The 20514-nt window shown below is 39.2% G+C and overlaps 1 protein-coding gene across 2 annotated transcripts in view; it reads left to right on the top strand.

Moving 5' to 3' along the window:
* LOC141797571 (roundabout homolog 2) overlaps positions 1-20514 on the top strand; it is a 71564-nt gene that overhangs the window by 20261 nt on the left and 30789 nt on the right. For both annotated transcript variants that reach the window (XM_074679064.1, XM_074679063.1), the window contains exons 3-6: positions 10543-10700; positions 14242-14362; positions 14452-14590; positions 17895-18022. In XM_074679064.1, the coding sequence (XP_074535165.1) occupies positions 10543-10700; positions 14242-14362; positions 14452-14590; positions 17895-18022 (546 nt within the window). The remainder of the gene's footprint in view (positions 1-10542; positions 10701-14241; positions 14363-14451; positions 14591-17894; positions 18023-20514) is intronic.

Raw genomic sequence — 20514 nt, 5'->3', positions numbered from 1 at the left:
TACAAAAAGCCAAGCGACAATTTGAACAATATTCATGTACATATTCGAGTATTATATCCAAGGTTGATTCTAGCTCTAGCTTTGTTCAGTTTCTAGTTTTATCATCTTTCTGTACCTTAATTGGTGAAAAATGAATAAGTAGGTTATTTTGGTCTGTCTCTGTTTGGTTGACAATGAAACCTGAAAGACAAGTATTTTTTTAATGAATTTTTAGCCCGATGTTTGGGGAAGAATTAGCAATTACAGCTATACTCTCAGCGATAACCATGCTAAAGGTCTGTGTAGTTGTACATGTAGGATACAAACAACTTGTCAAACCTTTTAGAGGATAAAAAATAAGGTTGGCATGATTTTTGATGTCTTATAGATTCTATTGTAGTCAAGCTAACATGCTAGCTAAGTCTTTCCGCTCCTTTCATTATATTTTCTACCCTTTTTTGTAAACATTGAGTTTCTACATACGTTACAAAAACACCCTTACACAACTAGTGAAGAAAAAAGACACCTGTAGCATATTAAAGGTCTGACATAAACATGTTAAAAGGAATAAATTCTCATCTCAAGATAGGCACAGAAATGGATTTATGTGTCCATTAAATTGACAATACAGCACAGACATATGTTGAGTTTATCTCTGAGTCATGGATGTTTGTGTTGGAACATAAAAGGGTTTCAAGGTCTTTTCTTTGTCCTGAACACTCAGTCTCTATTAGCCGCTCAGTTGCGGTGGAGGTGATGTTTTTATGCTCAAATGCATTTTGTGCACCCTGAGGTCCACAAGTGATGTTTTCTGAATAGCCACTGGTGCTCCCTTGTAGAGCACCTCATATTGAGGAGCATGCTTTGCTTGAAATGCCAGCAGCAGTCATTATTCTGTCTGTTTTTTTTCTTCTCTCCTCTTTACTGTAAGCTGCCAGTGACTGACCGGGTTGCCTGGCTGGTGAAAACCCAGAATAATGAGACAGTGGGTGTGGACTGAAATCCAAACAGTGTTTTTATGGCTTTTGAGAGCAAGAAAGGATGAGAGAAACAGTAATGGTGTCCCTTTCAAAATCATGAATGTTGATGTCTGCCTGCCTCATTGAGGAGATGGTCACGTGGTGCGACAGGATTAGATTAAAGTAGGACAAATAAAAAATACAACTTGTATAAAAGGCTTTAGAGCCAGATGTTCCTCTTACTCCTGATGAGGGATTATGAAGGAATCAAACTTCTGGTCACAGCTTGTTTCTTGGCTTGCTCTGCTGTACATTCTTGTGTCTCTATACATATAAATCACCCTGAATAAATATGATTATACGTGCAGTTTAAATCCAGTCCTTCGAGGGTTTGTAAGCTTTTTCAGCAAATGGTTTTGACCTAAAAAACATAAACTATGTGGAGGCTTTTATAAAATGTGGAAATGTAAGCAGCACTGTAGAAGGTGCTTAAAAAGTGAAATAGCTGGAGTGTACCAGTACTTCAAGAAAAATAACAGTTGCAAATTTGAGTGTTTCTGAGCATTATCGAAAAGGCTTCAGATTAAATAGTGCTCAGAAAATGGTGTTATACACAGATAGAAAAGCATATGAAATAGAAATTTGTTTAGCACTAGAATCTTATTAGATCTAATTATGAAAAAGGCAATTTTCTATGTTTAAAACTGCCTGCCACATACTACCTTCAAATGCAGTATGTACAACTATCAATAATTGTGCTATGACTGTCCTTTTTTTTTACTACACTTTGCCATTTTCTTGGTTTTGGAAATTGTAAGTAATCAATAGCCATGCTAATAGAAAAACCACCTCTGTAGCTTCCACTTGTGGTTAGAAATAAGTTAAGAAGTGGTTTACATGTAATTTAAAAAATTTCAGGGAAATAGAGTTACCCATGAGATGGTATTGCCTCTATTACCACCAGAAATTACAAGATTAGCTGGCCTTTGAATACTAGCGTTAGCATACGACTCTAGCCTACTCTCCGACACAATAGGTGGTAGTAATGGAAAAAAATCCTCAAATCTGAGTGCCAGCCATCCATAGACTGTATAGTACATGGGTGTAATCTTCATTATGTCAATCATCTGTTTCTTAAGCAGATTTTGACACATATCGTAGTTGGGTGCCATGTTGAAAATGCTGAACTGAAGCTAACTTTCAGTCAATGTAGCAAAGAGGAGGAGTTGAGACAGGCCTTAAGCCTCCTTCCTTAAAGCTACAGTGAGTTTTCCTGTCACTCAAAGTCCCTCTAAAGAGTTTCTACGTGATCTTGAAACGGTCTCACCTCTCTTGATATGCCTGATCATAATCCACAACTTAAAATGAAAACAGTTTCTTGGATTAATTTTGTAGTACTATTGGACACTGGCAAAGAGAAAAAAGGCAGAAGAGCAGAAGAAAGCTAAACAGGAGAGTGATAGAGCCCAGGCTAGGGGCTTAAACAGGGCTGTTCAAACTTGAAGCTGTCAATAAAATGAAGAGTGAGGTTACATTAGCTCTGCTTGGGGAGGTTGGAGTTGATAGATGAGCACTGGAAGGACATAACCAGGGTTTATTAGCGTTACAAGTTACACACATGTCTCAGAGCACTGGGCTGTGGGTTGCACTAAGTATAGCCTGGTGCTAATTTATACTCCAAAGTTTGTCTGTTATCACATTTCAAACAATAGTGCTACAAACTGCAAATACATACATAGAGTTGTGCAGACATTGTTGCTTTGAATCCAGTAAAAAAATGTTTTGAACGAAGAAAAGGAGTGTTAAAAGATCTGCTTTCCGTTCATTTGCACTCATACCTTGGTGAGTCATGTCCTGAAAACAGTGGGTGAAAATGCTCAAGGGAAACAGAGTCTTTATATCAGAAAAATCTGAGCTTTTCTGGATAGTTTTCTCAGCCCCTTTAACTAAGCTGTAACTGTGATGTGTAACTCATCATCTCTTGATCTTCTAAAATAATAAGTTATAAAAAAATCGCCCCACATTCAGTATGTGCCATCAGAGACATAAAACTGTTTACCAGGCTGTAAATATTTTTTAATTTCAGTGACTGTTTACTTTCCTCAAAGAACTGTATTGATCCTAACTGCTGCTCTGCCTGACATCAGTACCATCAGACATCCCCCGCTAAACGTGTTGTCTGTATGCACTGCCTGTGTAATTGAAACATCAACACATTTTCTCTTTGAAAGCCCAGGAATTTTCATCCATGGACCTCTCATGGAGGTGATTTGCCCTGGAGTCTCTCCTCATCCTCCATCAACAAAATCAGACAATGGGTGGATTAAAGCAATCTCTCTTCTCTGTAGGCAAAGCCTCCATTAGCTGTGACAGGGCAGTATCATGGCGATGGGATTAGACCTCCTCCCTAACGGGTTTACTGCTCTTTGAAATAAAAGAACAATAGGCACGGGGCAGCGGGTCGTCCCAGGCTCTCCAAAGTGTGCCCTGTAACCCCTATCCTTCTCTCGCTCTCTTTCCAGCCTCCTGCATGTGAAAACACGGAGTCTAGTAGCTATTCACACATCTGTCCGGCCCACGCTGTCTGCTCTGCCTGCTTCCTACACTCACTGTCACCTCGTGTTTAATACAGGGCTTTTCTTTTTTTTCCCTTACCCCTGTCCTGGCTGTCAAACTCACCCATCATGTTTCTTTCAACCTGCTGGGTATGCAAATGGTCTGTGAACTGTTCAGTAATTTGCCTCATGGCTGCTTTATTTTAGATGAAGTCACAATCAATTAACGCTAAAAAGGACTCAACAAACACTGCTCTTGCAGCTCAAAGAGGAAATGCTTTACATTTCAATTTTCTTGTGATTAATCCCTCGTCCTCCCTCTGCTCATTTTTCCAACAACACTAACAGATGGCCTTTCTGCAGTCCTGGAGCTCCTCTTTGCTCAACACTCGACTGTAATGTAGAGATAAATGTCACTTAAAAACCCAGTGATGAATACTCTCGAGGGAGATTAAGCTCCTAATCTATATATCCCTGAAATATTAAAGTTATGAAAATGAATGGGTGTTTGTGGCGATGGCGCCCTCAGATATTTTGATGAAACTGCTTTCCGATTATTTAAGCTTACAGGAAGTGCCTTGGGGGACATTAGGATTTGTCTCTGCACTAGTAGGGTCAAGCCTTGTGGTCACCAGGCCTTCTACCCAGGGACACATGAAGGCGAGAGTGCCAAGCCTAGTTTAGGAGATTATTTGGCTGACAAAGTCATATTATATCTGATGTTAAGTTAGAGACAGCAGCCCCCCAGGAAAGGGGGCGGGAGACAGTTCTTGGTCTCTGTGTTTTCGAGGAGATTGGCCGATTCTGTGGTTGGATCGTCATCATTGCCTACGAGCATCAGAGGGTAACTCTGTTTGGAGTGGCGGTGCTTTAAAGTCAGAGCAAGGAAGAATCACATTAACTTGAACACAGCTTCAAAGAGAAATTTGGAGCTTGTTCTGTGCAGTGTTTGGGGGCTGTAATGTCAGGGATATATTCTGCTCTGTGGCGTGTGTTTCAACACGCAAATGTCCCACTTTCTTTTCCTGCCTGTGCCCCGAGAACTTGTGTTTTTAAATGCAGGAGCGTGCAAGTGTGTTAGAGTCTGTGTACATATGTATCTGTGTGTGTGTGTGTGTGTGTGTGTGTGTGTGTGTGTGTGTGTGTGTGTGTGTGTGTGTGTGTGTGTGTGTGTGTGTGTGTGTGTGTGGTTCAGGGATAAGCTCTATGCCCATAACTTTTTCACTTCAGTCACCATGCCAGTGTAACAAAGGTCTCTCTGCAACTATCTAACCAGGCCTTACAGACGGAGGTCTAAAAATAATGCAGTGCTTTCAATTAGCCCGTCAGCTCTGCAAAGCATTTGAAACAGGCAGCCAAGTGAACAGGGTCGGGTTATTTGGTGAACAGACCTTTGGGAGGATTCAGAGTGGTTGTAGTCCACACTTGACTTTAGTCTCCTGTTTTGTGTGTATAAACCATGTGTTACTCTGTGTGACAGATACCCACAGCCTTTAAGCTCTCTCCAAACCTCCGTTAGATGAAGTTTCTCCTCCATCCTCTCACTTTCAACAGTTTTGAGATGTGTTACAGAGTTTCACTATGAATAATAATTAAAATATCACTCCAGTGTAATGAGAATTTTAATAATGTCAATGAGGTTAGAAGTGCTGATTGAGTCCTCATCTTTAAGGACCTCACTCTCCGTCGTCTAAATGTCAGTGCATCGGAGAAAGACGAGTGAAGTTATGTTGAAGTAAACTCCCACTTCATTTCAATAAAGTTCGCTCCGAGACAGGTTTGTTTGATTGATCCATTTATCTCACAGAGCCAGTCAGAGAAAATTCTGATTAATAAAAGATTGACTGATGTCCACATCAGGCCCGAGGGAAAACAGCCTCCTGGTTCATAATTTGGAATATTCATAACCGTTAACCCAAGACAATTATGTCCTTCAAACTAGAACCAGGAAGATTTCCCATCTTTAGACGCCTGACATGAGATGAGATTTTTTCTGGCTCTCCCTAGTTTAAATATTTATGCCAAATTAAAGGCCAAAGCTGCCATGTTGACACAGACCTGTCAGCTGTTTTAGTGGGTAATTAATGTGGCGTGTGTTTAGTAATTGGCTTAGAACAAACTAAGGGCTTAGATAGATTGATTAAAGGTGGATTACACTGTCATTAAATCCTAACGAGGAGAGACTAACAGATTATCCCGGTGGATTGATTATTCTGTTGCTACATGGTTAAGCTTTTTGTTGCTGCATGACACGTAAGCTGTTTAAAATGATGATGAAATCTGGAAGATTAACTGCTCTAGACTTACAGTACTTTCTTTAATAACTGCTCCTCTGTTTCACGAGTGTCTCACACAAATAAACAAAAGCACAATACTTTCAGATGTCTTGAGAATGTACAGCTTATGTAACAGCCATATAAATCATAAACTTTTGTTAGCTTGTTAAGGTTAACGCTAAGACTGGAGTTTCGGAAGAATTTTTTGATTCTGTTAAGATTCAGTATTTCTCATTGTTGGTAAGACATGAAGTGTGAGCTTAAGAGGGTGTAAGTTGTACATTTTGTATAAACAGAGAAAAAAACTTGTAAATCTTTTACTGAATAATTAGATGAATGAACATTTTTTTCATGAGTTGCTTCCAGAAACTGTCTGTGTTGTGGATGCATTTATAAAAAATTACAAAAACAAACAATGGGCAATTTTTTTTTTTTTTGGTATTCATTCTGAAGACCCCATAAAGAGCAAATAGGAAACAACATGTCTTTCAGGATTTGTATAAGTCTCATGATCAGTGAATAAACAAACCCAGTCTGATAAAAAGCCCAGTTTTTTAACAAGTACAACAAAATTTCAAATAACGAAATTGCAAACATACATATATTGTGATATCAACGTCCACTTTTTGAGAAAACAGTGTCATAAATAAGATTCATTTCAAGCAACCTCTGGCCTAAAAATAAGAGGCAACATGAGAAAGTGCTGAAAGCTGCAGTTTGTTGAGTGTCCACTAGGAAGAAACAGGGCAGAAATTAGTTTGTCAAAGTATCTTCCTCTCATTTTAAATCAACTATTTAAACTGAATTTAAACACACTAGTTTTCAGAAAAAAATAATGAGCATCATGCTTTAAGGGATAGTGGCATTATAAACTTTCTCCGCAGAAACTATAACAAAGAGTACTTTGCATGACTACTTCAGAAAACAACCCCAAGATGCTGACTCAATTGATACCTGACAAAACAGCAAGTACAGTGATAGCCAGATAGCTGAGGGTGATGAGCAGACTGCCGTGGTGAGTCGTGAGTTCACACCAAGCTGCCTCCTTTTGGGTTTTTGGCTGGTGACTGAAGCACTGTGATCTTTTCATTTTAGACTTAGTGCACAAGATTCAACTTAAAAACTACCCTTATTTATGAGTGCAGTAACTTTTCTGAGCAGATTTCTGAAATCATACAAAATATAATCTTCAAAAAGAACCTAAAAAACGAACTTTTCCTTGAATTTCTAGGTCTCTTCAGCAGTGGCCGTGAACATCTTCTGAGTCTCTTTCAACTAAAAGATGCTCGCTAGAGGCTTTTGTTCCTCCCTTTTACTTTTACCCAGACTCAAAAAGTCATCAATTCACTTGCTGCTGCTTTTGTTGGGCACTTTTAATTTGTCAATACCATCATTTGTTGTGAGATATGTCTCACTTCAGGGACCGCAACCTTCAAATGTGGCAAACAAATGAAGTTAACTTTTCTAGGAGTGCAGAGGACACAACAGCAACATTTTTCATGGCCCAACAAATCCTATAATGCTTTGTGTGTCGGTTCAAATGAAATTGTGGAAACTAAATATTTGGTTTCAAATCAGAGTTATTGTATGTACTTAGAAAAAAAATGCACTGATACTTGGAGAATCTTTGAAATGTTTGTTACGCTTGTATTAGTTGCATGGTGTTAGTTATGCCAGGGAGTGAGCCAACTACTTTCCTATTGCTAGGCAACAAGACTGATGCAGTTGTGCATGCAGTAACTGTTGATAATTTACATCAATGTGATGCATGTAGATTTAGTTCAACTTGACCAGTCTGGGCAAGGCAGGCAGGCTACAGCTCTTGGATTGTGACTCAGCTGCAGCCTCACTGAGCAGCATTGTTGGTACTAGGCTTGCAAAGGGGTGTAAAATTTCCAGAAATTTCCCATGGGAAGTTAAGCTTGAAAATTTGGAAGTATTCTGAATTGTTTCATCAAAACTTACTGGACTTTATATAGAATAGAATAGAATAGAATAGAATAGAGTAGAACTTAATTGTCATTGTAACAAGTACAACAAAATTGAAGTCACAGCAGCAATCAAGAAAACAAAAGTAAGAAAGTGTATAGAAAATGCAAAAAGCTCCGTAAGAAAATGGTTGCTGACAGCTTGTCCATCATTCTCCAGTTCAGCCAGCCTCCACCTCCACAGGGTCCAGGACTGGCTTCTTCAGTCATGCTCCATCTCTGTCTCCTACATCCTGTCTGCCCACAGCAGGTGAAGCTCTTCCAATGTGGCGTTGGTGTCTGGTGTTAGCTCTGTTAGCCGTGTCTCTGAGTAGCATGGTGCTACTCTGCCCTCTGGTATTCCCTCTGTTGCTGGGTTGGCACAGCTAGCTTGTCCATTGTATTGGAGATACATCTTATATTCCCAATAACAATGGATGGAAGGACAGGTTGATGTCGTCACTTCTTAGCTCACACCTGAGAACCAGCACGTCGTTCTCACCTCCTTCTCCTCACTTTGTGGGAAGACATCAGGCCTTACACCAGTTAGCATTGACATGCTACAGGCTGCTAATGGCTGAGTTCACATGTAAACAATGCAGCCATGGTTACATGTAGGATCTCCAGACAAACACAGGAGAAAAAGTAGTAAAAAAAAGCCACAAAAAGTTTGGTGTCCATGACCAAAAATGAGCCATACAAAGTAATGATCCGCTCCAAATACAAAGATGATGAAAAAGAGACGAAAAAATTACAAGAAACGGACAAAGAAGAGAGAGCTGTTGCAAAAGACAGCCATAGCCAACAGGGCGGCGCCTAGCAATAAAGTCCTCAATATAGTCCTCAGGTGGCACTTTAAATTGTCTCGTGCTGTGGGCATTATGTACAGTGCATGTGGAAAGTTTCTGTCTTTGAAAATTCCCAGAATTTTGCAACTCTAGTTGATACACTGATGTCGTTTTTGTTTTACGCTTGAACTAGAAAACAGAAGTTGGCAGAGAGTAAGTGAAAATCAAAACTGAACTCTGTACAGAGCAGAGGCACAAAGACTAGTGTGATTTCTTTTCTACTTTGATATATTTTGATCAAAAACTTCCTAAGAAGAGTCAAGTGATGTTGTTTGGACTTGTCTGTCAGCTGATTCATAGAGGTTGGGCTGTCCTACCTGTAGCGGCAGGACAACCACGCCCTCTGTTGTCCAACAGTGAGTTGGACAGTATTCCAGGTGTGTGTGATAGCATGTAGCCCCTTCCTCCCAGTTGGGCCGGCTTCCTGGCCTCAGCATGGGTGTCTGGTCTTCTTGCCAATTAAGGTAGTATGATCACATTTCTATAAATCAGCTTACAACAACACCATGTTATTCACCTGAGGAAAACTGCAGGAAATTTGTAGTTGAAACACTGAAAGGTAAAGAAGAAATTGCACTGATGTGCCTGTCTAACTATGATCTAGGATGATTAAGAAGATCTTAATAGCTGTGGCTACAGAAAAATAAAGGGTAAACAGACCATGTTCATACAGTGCTTTCTCTTCGTATCTACGTAGTGCTTCAACATCTCACATTTACCCATTCATACCACACTCATACACTCTTGTAATTTTGAGCCCCTGCCCAAGGACGTGATTGAATGTAGGCTGCAGGAGCTGGAATAAAACCTCCAACTCTCCAATTAAGAAAAAACACTTCAACACTGAGCCACGGCGACCCTACGCAAACATTAGTTGCTAACAATGAAGATGTTGGTTTCAAACCCCTTTGAAACTTTGACTGGCAGGTCTGTTAGTTAAACTACAGCAACAAAGTTATCATGCTGTTGGAGTTTATTAGTGATCATGCAACTCAGGATTGAAGTGTGTGTCAATCTGAAGCAAAAGGCTGATTAAAAAGATGTCTAAAATATTAATGAGAGTGTAAAAGGAGATCCTATTGATTGATTATGCTGCAATAACATACTGGTAGGGTGAAAAAAAGCTGTGAGGCTGCAGGATGTGGTCCAACATGAGTGGATCCATTTGTGTGTGTGTGTGAGTGTGTGAAAATGTGAGCCTGACAGCATCAGAGTATGAGTCTCCATGGTGCAGAAGGCCTCATGAGGAGGCTTCAGTTCACAGTTCATACTGTTGCTTTCATCTGTCAATCACAGCTGAAGATTAGAAGATAAGAGAGGTGGCCGTGTCAAAGACTCCTCATCTTGCCATCAACTACAGGGCGGCAGGCGGGTGTGCAAACTTCAGGGGTGACACGAGGAGAAGCTTTTCTAGTTTGGAGCTGATTTTATTTGATTCTGAATATTGCAGAGTTATCAAAAGTCCTTTTCAGACACAATCCTTTCATTAATGCGAGGGCCGTTTTTTTCTCCCTCACACATGAGCTAAATTATGAATGCGCTGTTATTTGTTTACCTCATGTTGGACTGAGAGATGTGCATTATTCATCTGTTCTGACAGGAGAGACAGCAGAGTAGGACACGGCCCAGGAAAACATTAGAGCACTGTCTAACAAGGACGTTGTTTTGCCAGGGATTTGGGCAGTCATGCACATGCAAACACAATAATCGACTTTCTCCCAATAAGCTTGTTTTCAGGCAATCCTCAGCGAGAAGATGGTGTTCAAAAAAAAGAAAAAAAAACAGCCTGAATGATATCCAAGACAAATTGGTGTTTCTTTTGATGGTAGCCTCTATTGTGTCTGTGCTGATGCTGCTCACCGATCTGTGGGTCTGATTTCCAGCCTTTGTTTTAAATACATCACACACACAGATGGGGTTTCTGAAGCTAATTGGATTTCTTTGTGTTTTCTTCGCAGCCCTGAGAGATGATTTCCGGCAGGCCCCGAGCGATGTCGTGGTGGCTGCTGGCGAGCCTGCGGTGTTGGAGTGTGTGCCTCCGCGTGGTCACCCTGAGCCCACCGTGTCCTGGAAACGCAACAACGTCCGAGTCATTGCCAAGGATGATCGTGTCTCTGTGAGTTCAACAGAAACACAGAGCAATCTCTCAGAAAGTCAACCTGACAGTTTCCAATAAAGCAGACATGCTTTTATCGTTTTTTAGCCTTTTGGACACTTCACATTATGCAGTGAGGCAAATTTTGATGGAACATCCACAAATTGGCAGAAGAAAATGTGACTTTATGCCATAAACCCCCACCAGTGCACTTAATGTGTCTAAATCTGTGCCTGCAAGTTCGTCCAACAAATGAATCACATTAACCAACTGTTAAATGAAAGGATCAAGTCTTTTGTGATGAAATCCTGCACTGTGCATGTTACATTAAATTTTATGTCCGCAGTCAGAACAAATGGTTTTGGAACGTGGAGCTGCAGACAGAATTGGCAAGTGAGGAAGAGGCTGGCACATCATTTATTTATCATTTTGGTCTTTCAATTGGCTTGAATGACAATAACGTGGCCTAGAAAATACCCTTTTTCTTATTTTCTTATTATTATTATTAAGGGAAAATGAAGACCTTTAAATAACTTTAGATATCCAAGTCATATAAGTTACAACCCAGACTTTGTCTAGGGATAAGAGAAGCAACTTAAGTGCTGATTTTTTCAGGCCAAGCAGGCAGCTTATTGTTTGAAGACCGTAAAACAGCAGTGGCACAAATTGTTCGGCACAAATCTAGCAGATTGTAAATCGAGGAGGAGGCAGCAGAGGCAGAAAACACAAGAGGAAGGGCTGCAAGTGAGCCAAATCATAAAACAAACAACGTACCTTACTACTACAAGAAAAAAAGAATGAAATAAAACCCAAATTAAATTTTCCTTATCCAAAATAAAAGTATGATTAGCAGCCACACAAGCTATTGAAAATCTAACACAGGAAATTGGAATTGAAAACAAAAATGAGAAAATAAATCACCTAAACCTAGTGCCCGAAGTACTCTCCTAGGTGAGCCAAACAGATCCATTAAAGAAGAGTTTGAGAGAACACAGCTGGTGGATTATTGGTAGATGACTCTTGGAAGACGCAGGGAATCCCAGATTAAACTGCAGACGTCGTCACGTCACACGCTGAGATCCTGCAGCAGCTGAATGACACCTCTCTCTGCCCAAAACACCAGGCAGCAGACATTTATAAGAAGCAGAACACAGCAGCAAAGGCAAACAGAAACCCAAAGACCAAAGAATTCACTGATAAGATATATTTTTTATTCTTTTATTTTGGTGGTTGACACCTGGAGGAGTAATAACTTGAATTAAAAAAAGTACAGGCCTACATTTGATGCTGAATTTGACCAAAAGCATGTACTAAAAGATTGGTTTTGAGCCTTTTTTTTGGTTAGTTTTTAATAAGCGCATCATTTCTTATTCTTGTTAAAGCTCAAGGCAAAATTGAAATACTCAATGACACTCGGTTCAGTAATGCAATGTAAATCTTTTCAGTTCCCAGCTGACTGAAACATTTCTAACTGCTCCTTCCTTTATTTAATCTATACTTATATGTAAATATAATATTTGAACAAAATGTTCAATGATTGTAAAAATGATTTAATTCAAATATATGTAATAGTCAGTTGTACCGGAGAGACAATGATCATTTAAAGTTATAGAGGCAGTAGTGGAGAAAGTATTTAGCCCCTGTGTGTAAGTAAAAATAAACAGAGAAAGAATTGAAATTATAAAATGTAAAAATCCTAATGCTAAAAATTGAGTGAGAAAGAATTATTGTCCGATTGTTGTGTAATATTTATTCCTGGTGAATTAATTTGAAAATGACACTTAATTTATATACTTAGTTTTTAACAATGTTTGACTTATCTCCTCATCTTCAGGACTTATGACTTGACTTGGACTCAAGCATTGGGACACAGAAGATCCTTTTAATTTAATTTTAATTTATTTCGTTCAGACCAATGACTGGCATGTGTGTTTTTCTGGGCGGGTGTTTATGTGACCTCTTACTCAGTTTTTGTCAGCATAAAGAGATGCCACGAAACATGCTTTTTGCATATAAGGATTTGACAGTAGTTGCAACAACAACAGAGCTGCATGTTGGATTAACGAACCACCGAGCGAAGTATGGAAAAGTCTCACACTTAACTAATTTCTGCCAAGAAAGAACCAGAGAAGGGGTTTAAGTCACTTTGAACGGTGGATTACGACACAGTGTTAGCACGCTAACAGTAGCGATAGCAACTAAAGTGATCCAACCACAGGGTTCAAGATGTTTGATTGGTTGAAATTCTGATTAATGACAGCTGGGCTGCTGGTGTCTTTAAGTTTATTTGGCACATGCAGTGATCCCACTTGTGACAAAATCAACAAGTTTGTCCCCTCACTGATTGGAATGATGTACTTATTACAAGCACTGGAACTTCACTGATACTTTAAATCTTTAGAAACTGTGACTGGATTTGTATGTATTATAAATTAAAGAAATGTATTCTACACATCAATAGTGTCCCTCGGGCAGTCCAGGTACAGACCATAGACAGTAAAAAAAATGACGTCTGCTTGCTCGGCTCGAAGTGAGGTCTCCACAAAACCTGCTCCCCCTGGTGGCTGGCTGCAGTATAGGTTAAAAAATCTGGCTTTCCAGCCATTCCAGATGGACTGTGGTCAAACTTTAAAAAATTAATACTCCTCGTAGAAATGTTTCTCACGTCCGATTGTTGTGATGATTTGAAAATATCATTTGGCTGTCTTGTATTTAAGTCCTCTTTTTTCTGAAAAGTTTTGTTTTCATTAGTTATTCAAGGTTAAAAATGAGGCTTTACGTAAGGTTTAATGATGATTGACAGCTGCTGTTCTCGTGTATTTTTTTCGGGGATTGTAAAATATGTCAGGAGGTAGAGTCATGAAGTGATTAGACTCTCGAAAGGAAAAAAGTAATTTTTATTTTTGTCACCCAGCTCCATTCAGATTCTCCCAGAATCCCTCATCATCTCTACTGCGCAAACTCTGGCTGCAACTGCTGCCAATGGCTGCGCCTGTGACTGGAGTATTTTGGCTTCAAAGCCGTACAATGATAAATGGCGGAGCCATGCTGTCCACTCTATATACAGTCTATGGTACATACACTCAGTAGTTAGGAGTCACCCTCTTTAGTAGTTTTAATCAGGAGGAATCTACTTGGATCCTTCTTTGGGGAATCAGACTTGAACACTGAAAACTTTAGACTCAGCTTTGACTCAAGGTTTGGTGACTTGAGTACAGCACTGGTTTCTAGAACCTAAGTCGTGTACCTGTGGTTGTAAGATATACAAATGGATTTAGAGGTTTAATATTTATCTGCAAAAATGCTGAAGTTGAGGCTTAAAGTAGATAAATGTATATCTAAAGTAATATATATTAGTGGAAAACCAAAGTTATGAACTGAATGAATGATAGTACCAAAGTGACCACATGGCTTTGTGTGTAAGGGGGTTTATAAAATAAGAGTATGCTTGTGTGGATTATTTTTCCATTACGAGCTGTGATGATAAGTTTGATTTTTATCTTTCTAATGTCATCACTCAGAGCACTCTGAAGTCTAATCTCTTGAGCTGTTTTTCTTTCAGATGCGTGGGGGCAAACTGATGATCTCTCACACCAGAAAGAGCGATGCTGGCATGTATGTTTGCGTGGGCACGAATATGGTTGGAGAGAGGGACAGTGATCCTGCAGAGCTGGTGGTGTACGGTGAGTCCTCTGTACATTCAATGAAAGATTCTGTCTTGAAGTGATTCAGGAACATCAACTAAAGTCTTGTGGTCTTTTTCTTCCTGCAGAGCGTCCTGTGTTGGTGCGGAGGCCAGTGAACCAAGTGGTCATGGAGGAAGACACCGTTGACTTCCTTTGCGAGGTCCATGGAGACCCCGCCCCCACTGTGCGGTGGCGGCGGGAGGAGGGGGAGCTTCCTCGTGGGAGGTGAGAGAGTTAAAGACATGTGCACAGACCAGCGGAGAGTAACACAAGTGATGCATAAACATCTTACTGCATAAGAAATCCAGAGTTACAGGAGAGAAGTAGTGTATTGGATTAAAAACTCATGTGACCCAGAAAACACATGAGGAGTAATTGTTCATTAATTCATGCCTGTCTGTCAGTCTGTTAATATAAATTCATAGATGGAAAGAGACCAAAGTGGATTCATTAGCTGAATCCTCCTGTGGCCAGATTCATCCTTTTTTCCCATCTCAACCCAATGTAATGTATATTTAGCCATGCCAATCAAATTAATCATTATGTTTCACTTTCTAGTGCTCTATTTTTTTCACAGCCTGATGATATATTTAAAATAATAAAAACACTGAAATCACAAAGTACAGCCAGGAATCATTCAGTTGTTTGTATGTAGGTTAGGAAACACATGGTATGTTAAGCTGAAATTATGTCATACAAGATTATTTATTTAGTTGAAGTTGACGCAGATGAGTTTGTTGTACATTACCCTCACAGCGCTGCTCTACATAAACCTGACTGATTTCCTTACTGTAATGCAGACATTTAAATACAGTAGGCTACAGCTCAGTGCTAAAATAACTTCCACGTAGCAGTGATAAAGTGGAAAGCAAAGAAGACAGAAAATCAGTAATGTCAATTTGAAGATAAATTTGAATCTCCCTCACAAACTGTGTGTTAGCTTATCTTAAACAAAACACTGGGATAAAATACTGAGCTAATACTTGTAGGTTAATCTTGTTTCTTAATTTATGTGAGATGAAAGAACTGCTGATTGGCTTGTTTCATGACAATGTGTGGTGCTAGGCTAGCTTCCCTAGCTTCCTTTTTTGGGTCTATGCGAAGCTAACTAGCTTTATTTTAATGTACAACAAAAGCAGTTATTCTATTTGGAAATGATTAACCAGTAGCTATATCAATCTCCTCTTCTCTGTATACAAAACTTGAACTGTTGCACTACTGCTAGCTAGCTTTAAATAAGCATGTTAACATGAAATGAAGGGTAACCTCTAACTGTTTGGGATTCTAAAATTTACTTTGCTCACGTTGTATCATCCTTGAAGTTCAATCTAATTGATCTCTACAATAATAAAAACACAAAGCTGTGTTTTCACAGGCTAGGTTGTTTTGATTTACCAACCTTTAAGCTAGTAATGCCAGGTTAAAAGTTGCCTGGCCTAGACTGTACATTTTAGGGGCATCAATTCTCTTATAGATACTATAGAGAATGTAGAAGATTATGCGGCTATTGTCAGTAAATCATTGGTTTCATGTTATAAATTTCCTCGAGTAATAAAAAATACCAGAAAAGTAGCAATAAATCTTACTTGTAGTGTAGCAATGATTTTTACGCAACCAGCTGTATGTTAGCTTATCTTTAGCAAAAGGAAATGCTAGAATAAAAAGAGATACAGATCTAAGTGAAATGTTAGGAGTTAAGTCCTTGTAGACTTGATGAAGGCACCTTGTAAGGCTAGCCCACCTAGCCCACCTAGCCCCTGTCTTGTCTCTATGCTAAGCATAGCTAACTAGCTTTATTTTAATATTTCTACCATAAGCAGTACTTCTGTTTCTGGTCAAGAATGAGTTAAGGAAATCCTCATCCCCTTGCCAAACGTGCACTGCGAAACCTTGTTGGCTTACTTTAGCATATAGACAGGAAATGGAATTAAAAAGCAAGATTGTTTAAGGGTTCTAAAACTCATTTACAAGCTGGGGCTCGCATGTTATCATTCTCGAAGTACGATCCAAATGATAGCTAAAGTGATAAAAAGACAGGCTGTTTTTTACTGGCTAGCTTTTTTTTGTTGTTTGTTTCCAGTCTTTATGCTAGCAAGGCCAAGCGAATGGTCTCCTGGCTAAAGCTGTAATTTATCATAGATGTTCTTTCATCACTTCAACATTATGCAGCTAGTGCTATTAATCATTAATAGTTAAAAAAGAAACTACAAGCCAATACTGATTTTCACATTATGTCAATAAAATGTGTTAACCACAGCCAGAGTACTTTACCAGAGTCACTTTACACAATCAAGAACCACTTGTACAACAAAACAATGATGTAGAGATCCTCCCCAGCTGTTTGCATTTCTCTAAAGGGGCCCATGGCATCTCTGAGCTGTAGCATGTGTGTTAAAGCACAGAAGGCTCTTTGTGTATGATCTGAAGCGCAGAGTTGTAGCCCAGGGCAGAAGGAGGTTGTGGTGTTGTGCCCCGTTGAACACATGAAGTTACAGTTATGTTGATGCATGGCTTGTTGTTATATTCACAGAAACAAACAAACAAACAAACAGAGCGCAGCAGGAATGATGAGTGACTCTTATTTTATGGGAAATGCTGTGTACATTTACACACTGAGTATGTCATCTTAACCTAATTAAGAAATCTGGGGCCTCACCTGCAGTGTCAGATAGAATAACAACACAACCTCTGAGCTTAACTCCAAAAGAAATCCCTGAGCCTGAAAGTAAAGGCACATTTAGCCATACAAAGATTCTATTGAGATATATATATATATATATATATATATATATATATATATATATATATATATATATATATATATATATATATATTATAGATAATACTTTTATTTTAATATGTTAACATAGCAGGTAGTGATGACTTGTAGACCATGCAGTGAACAATTTTCCCTGAAAAGTCACAGCGACTCTTTGTTCACTGAAAAATAGGTAATTATGAAACAGCTACTATTAATGGTTGTGTAGCGCTATTACACTCTTTCATCTTTTGACTATTTTTCATCTCTTATCTGTAACCTCTGTGGTTAATGAGTCTGGAGATAATTGCGCTGCTTTAGTTCACAGCATCCCTTACAAAAAGAGACAAACAAGGTTTCAGTGCTGCAGTACGTTTGGTGATTTAAAAAGCTTAGCTCTGCAAAGTCCATTATAACTTTTTATTTTATCTGCCGCTCAGAGATAAAAAGTCAAGTGAAAAATTCTTCAATGTGCTGAAATATTCTCCCTCCTTTAAATTGATTTTCAACTGTTTCAAGAAATTTTCCTGGAACCAGCAATAGCATCGGAGGCAGATAAGGCACATTGTTCCACTCCTTTCAAGATGATTTAACCTGATTGGAAAAGCAGAAAAAAACCCTGCAAAAGGCTGATTGACAAGGGAAAAAATGACACTATCTTGTACCACGAGCAGATTTTCTTCTCTTTGAGTAGATTAGCATTGTGGTTTTCTTTTTGTGATGCTTCTGTGTTAGATCTTTTATTATCTCCCTTCTCTTCTTACGCCAAAGGTTTGAAATCCGCAACGGCAATAGCCTGCGTTTGTTTCGCGTGAAAGAGCAGGATGAAGGGACATATACCTGCACATCTGAGAACAGTGTGGGCAAGACAGAGGCCTCAGCCATGTTGCAGGTCCATGGTAAGAGACGCATCATGCATATTGTATATGAGCGCGCATACACACACACACACACACATGGATCAAGGCATGCATAAAAAAGGCCCTCATATCAGCAACCATGTTCATGCATCACACCCAGTCACATGGCAACAGTATCATACAAAAGCCAGCTCCCCTTGTGCATCCAAAGCTTGGTGTTTTTAATATCAGTGTATCTGTGTGAGTCGTTGTCCAGTGCTGCTGCCAGGAGCTTATGCTAAACCGTATGGATTACGCCATTTGACAGATGTTTGGTAGATGTGTGTTTTAACTCACTGCCAGAGAGCAGTCCCTGCATTAATAAGACATGACTCTCACTCTCTCCCTTCCTGTTTCTTTATCTCTTTCCCCTTGCCTCCTCCTCCCCGCACTCTGTGCCCTTTATTTCTGTCTGTGTGTCTCGGTTTAAATAGTCTCAGACGACTTCATCCACTAATGCTTTTATCAGTGTAAATGAAATCCTAACCAAGCTTTCAGCCTGTGTCTTCTTCTTCTTCTCCTTCTTCTTCCTCTTTGTGTGGCTCTCTCCCATGCTGTCTCTCGTTTTGTTTTGTGGCTCAGCTTTTCATCCATCTCATTAATTTTCCATCTTTCTCCATCATGTTTCAAACCCTATCATCATTCCAGCCGGTCCGCTCCGTAACTTCACTCCATCTAATTCTCCTCTGGAACGTGCATTTGTGTAATGCTCATTTGTTCTGTGCTCATGTCTAGATGGTATTTTTAATGGTTTTTAGATCAACAATCAATGCTTAATGATGTAAATAAGTTCCTCCATTAGGGACTGAGATGTTTACAACATGCCTGTTGCTGCACTCTGGCATTAAGTAAGCCACAGTACGGCAGATTAAGGACTCCATCAAACGCACATCTGCTGTGAAGAGTGTTTCAGGATACTGTGACACCATGTAAATCCTTCCCTCATTTGCAGCTACAGTTGTTCTTCTGAAAGATTTTTGATTTCAACGCAGCGGTAGTCTGTCATTAATGTGAAATTAGAACACAGTGTGTAGTTATTATTTAAAAAGTGCTCTTAGAAAATTTAGTGATGCTTTTCTACAACATCAAGGGGCTCATCAGAGGCAGACAAGAAATAAGTGAAGAAATAATTTAATGCATTAAAGGCAGAGAAATCCAGACTTTGAAACTATTAAATGGGTCAAACACAAAGAGTATTGCATTTCCCCATTTGTAACTCTGCAGGATTTGAACTGTATGCTTTCCATAGACTGCAAAATCCATGACCAGGAAAACAGCTTCCCAAAGTGAAGCCAAAACCTTTAAAGCAACCCCTTGGTGACTGGCTGCAGTAAAGGCCTTGAAGTCTTCACCTCTGAAAAGATTGAACGTGGATTAAATAAGAAAATTAAACTTAGCAAAAACTTTGACTGTCAAAGCAGAGGGAGCTCTAATCCTTTTGGCAAAACAACAAACATTTTTTTTAAATGTCTGAATTTAGCTTAACTGAGTCTCACTGTTATTAAAAAGGCATGAATATTTGTCCAAGCTAGCCTCTAAAAATTATACACATTTTGATGAGCACTTGTTGGTTTAAATTAAACGCGTCCATTACTGAAAGTGAAACCATACCATTAAATATATTTACCTCAGTACTATCAACAAAATTTATCTTGACAGGATTTCTAGTCTCCAAATCCAGAAATGAGGTCTCACTGGGAATGTTGTAGGCTCGTGAAGTAGTGATCGCTGATGATCAAATATGCTTGAAATTGTTTGCATGTAGGATAAATGGTACACAGTTGAATTTGCATTCAGCTATGTTGTTTCCACCAATATCATTTTTGAAAACCTCGTTCTAGTTGATAACAAGAAAACTCCCTGAAAAACTTCCAAAATTTCTGAGCAGAAAAATATTTTCAGTTGATGTCAACAAAACCCTGAAATGTTCCAGAGGAATTCCTATGGAAATTTCCAGGAAGCTTTCCTGAAATTTACTAGAAATTTTCCACCCTTTTGCAATCCTACTTCTTCTACTGACAAGCTCCTTCAGGGCTGTAGATGACATTATGCTTCAGGTTTATTATAGCACTCCATTGAGTTGGTGCGTCATCACAGAACCAGTAGTGCTTCTACTGATGGTTACAGTTATATAGGAGAAGGAAGTAGTAACACCTCTTGTGCTAATGCTACTATTCTAAATGTGACAGATTGTCTCCCACACTTTGATATAAATATATATATTCTTTTTATTTAGTTTTTTTTAAGACCTTTGGCAGGGCAGCTAGATATGACTCATCTAAGTTGAAAAGGTGTCTGAAAATCATGCCAGAAAGTTCTGTATTCTGGTTGAACTCTGGCCAAGGAAATACTTTTATCTGAGCTAAATAAATCTACCAGAATAAGCGTGTAGAAAAAAGTCAGGGCACCCTGACTGAGAAAGAGGAGAAAATATACAGAACTAATGCTGCACCTCTACGCTTTTATTAAGGGTTCTTACCAGCTGGTGTGTT

The sequence above is a fragment of the Halichoeres trimaculatus genome, unplaced genomic scaffold (genome assembly GCF_033239565.1).
Source record: "Halichoeres trimaculatus isolate MK-OKI-2021-1 unplaced genomic scaffold, fHalTri1.1 fHalTri1_scaffold_9, whole genome shotgun sequence".
Taxonomy (NCBI): Eukaryota; Metazoa; Chordata; class Actinopteri; order Labriformes; family Labridae; genus Halichoeres; species Halichoeres trimaculatus.
Note: the sequence above shows the minus strand (reverse complement) of the source record. Positions and strands in the feature narration are given on the sequence as shown.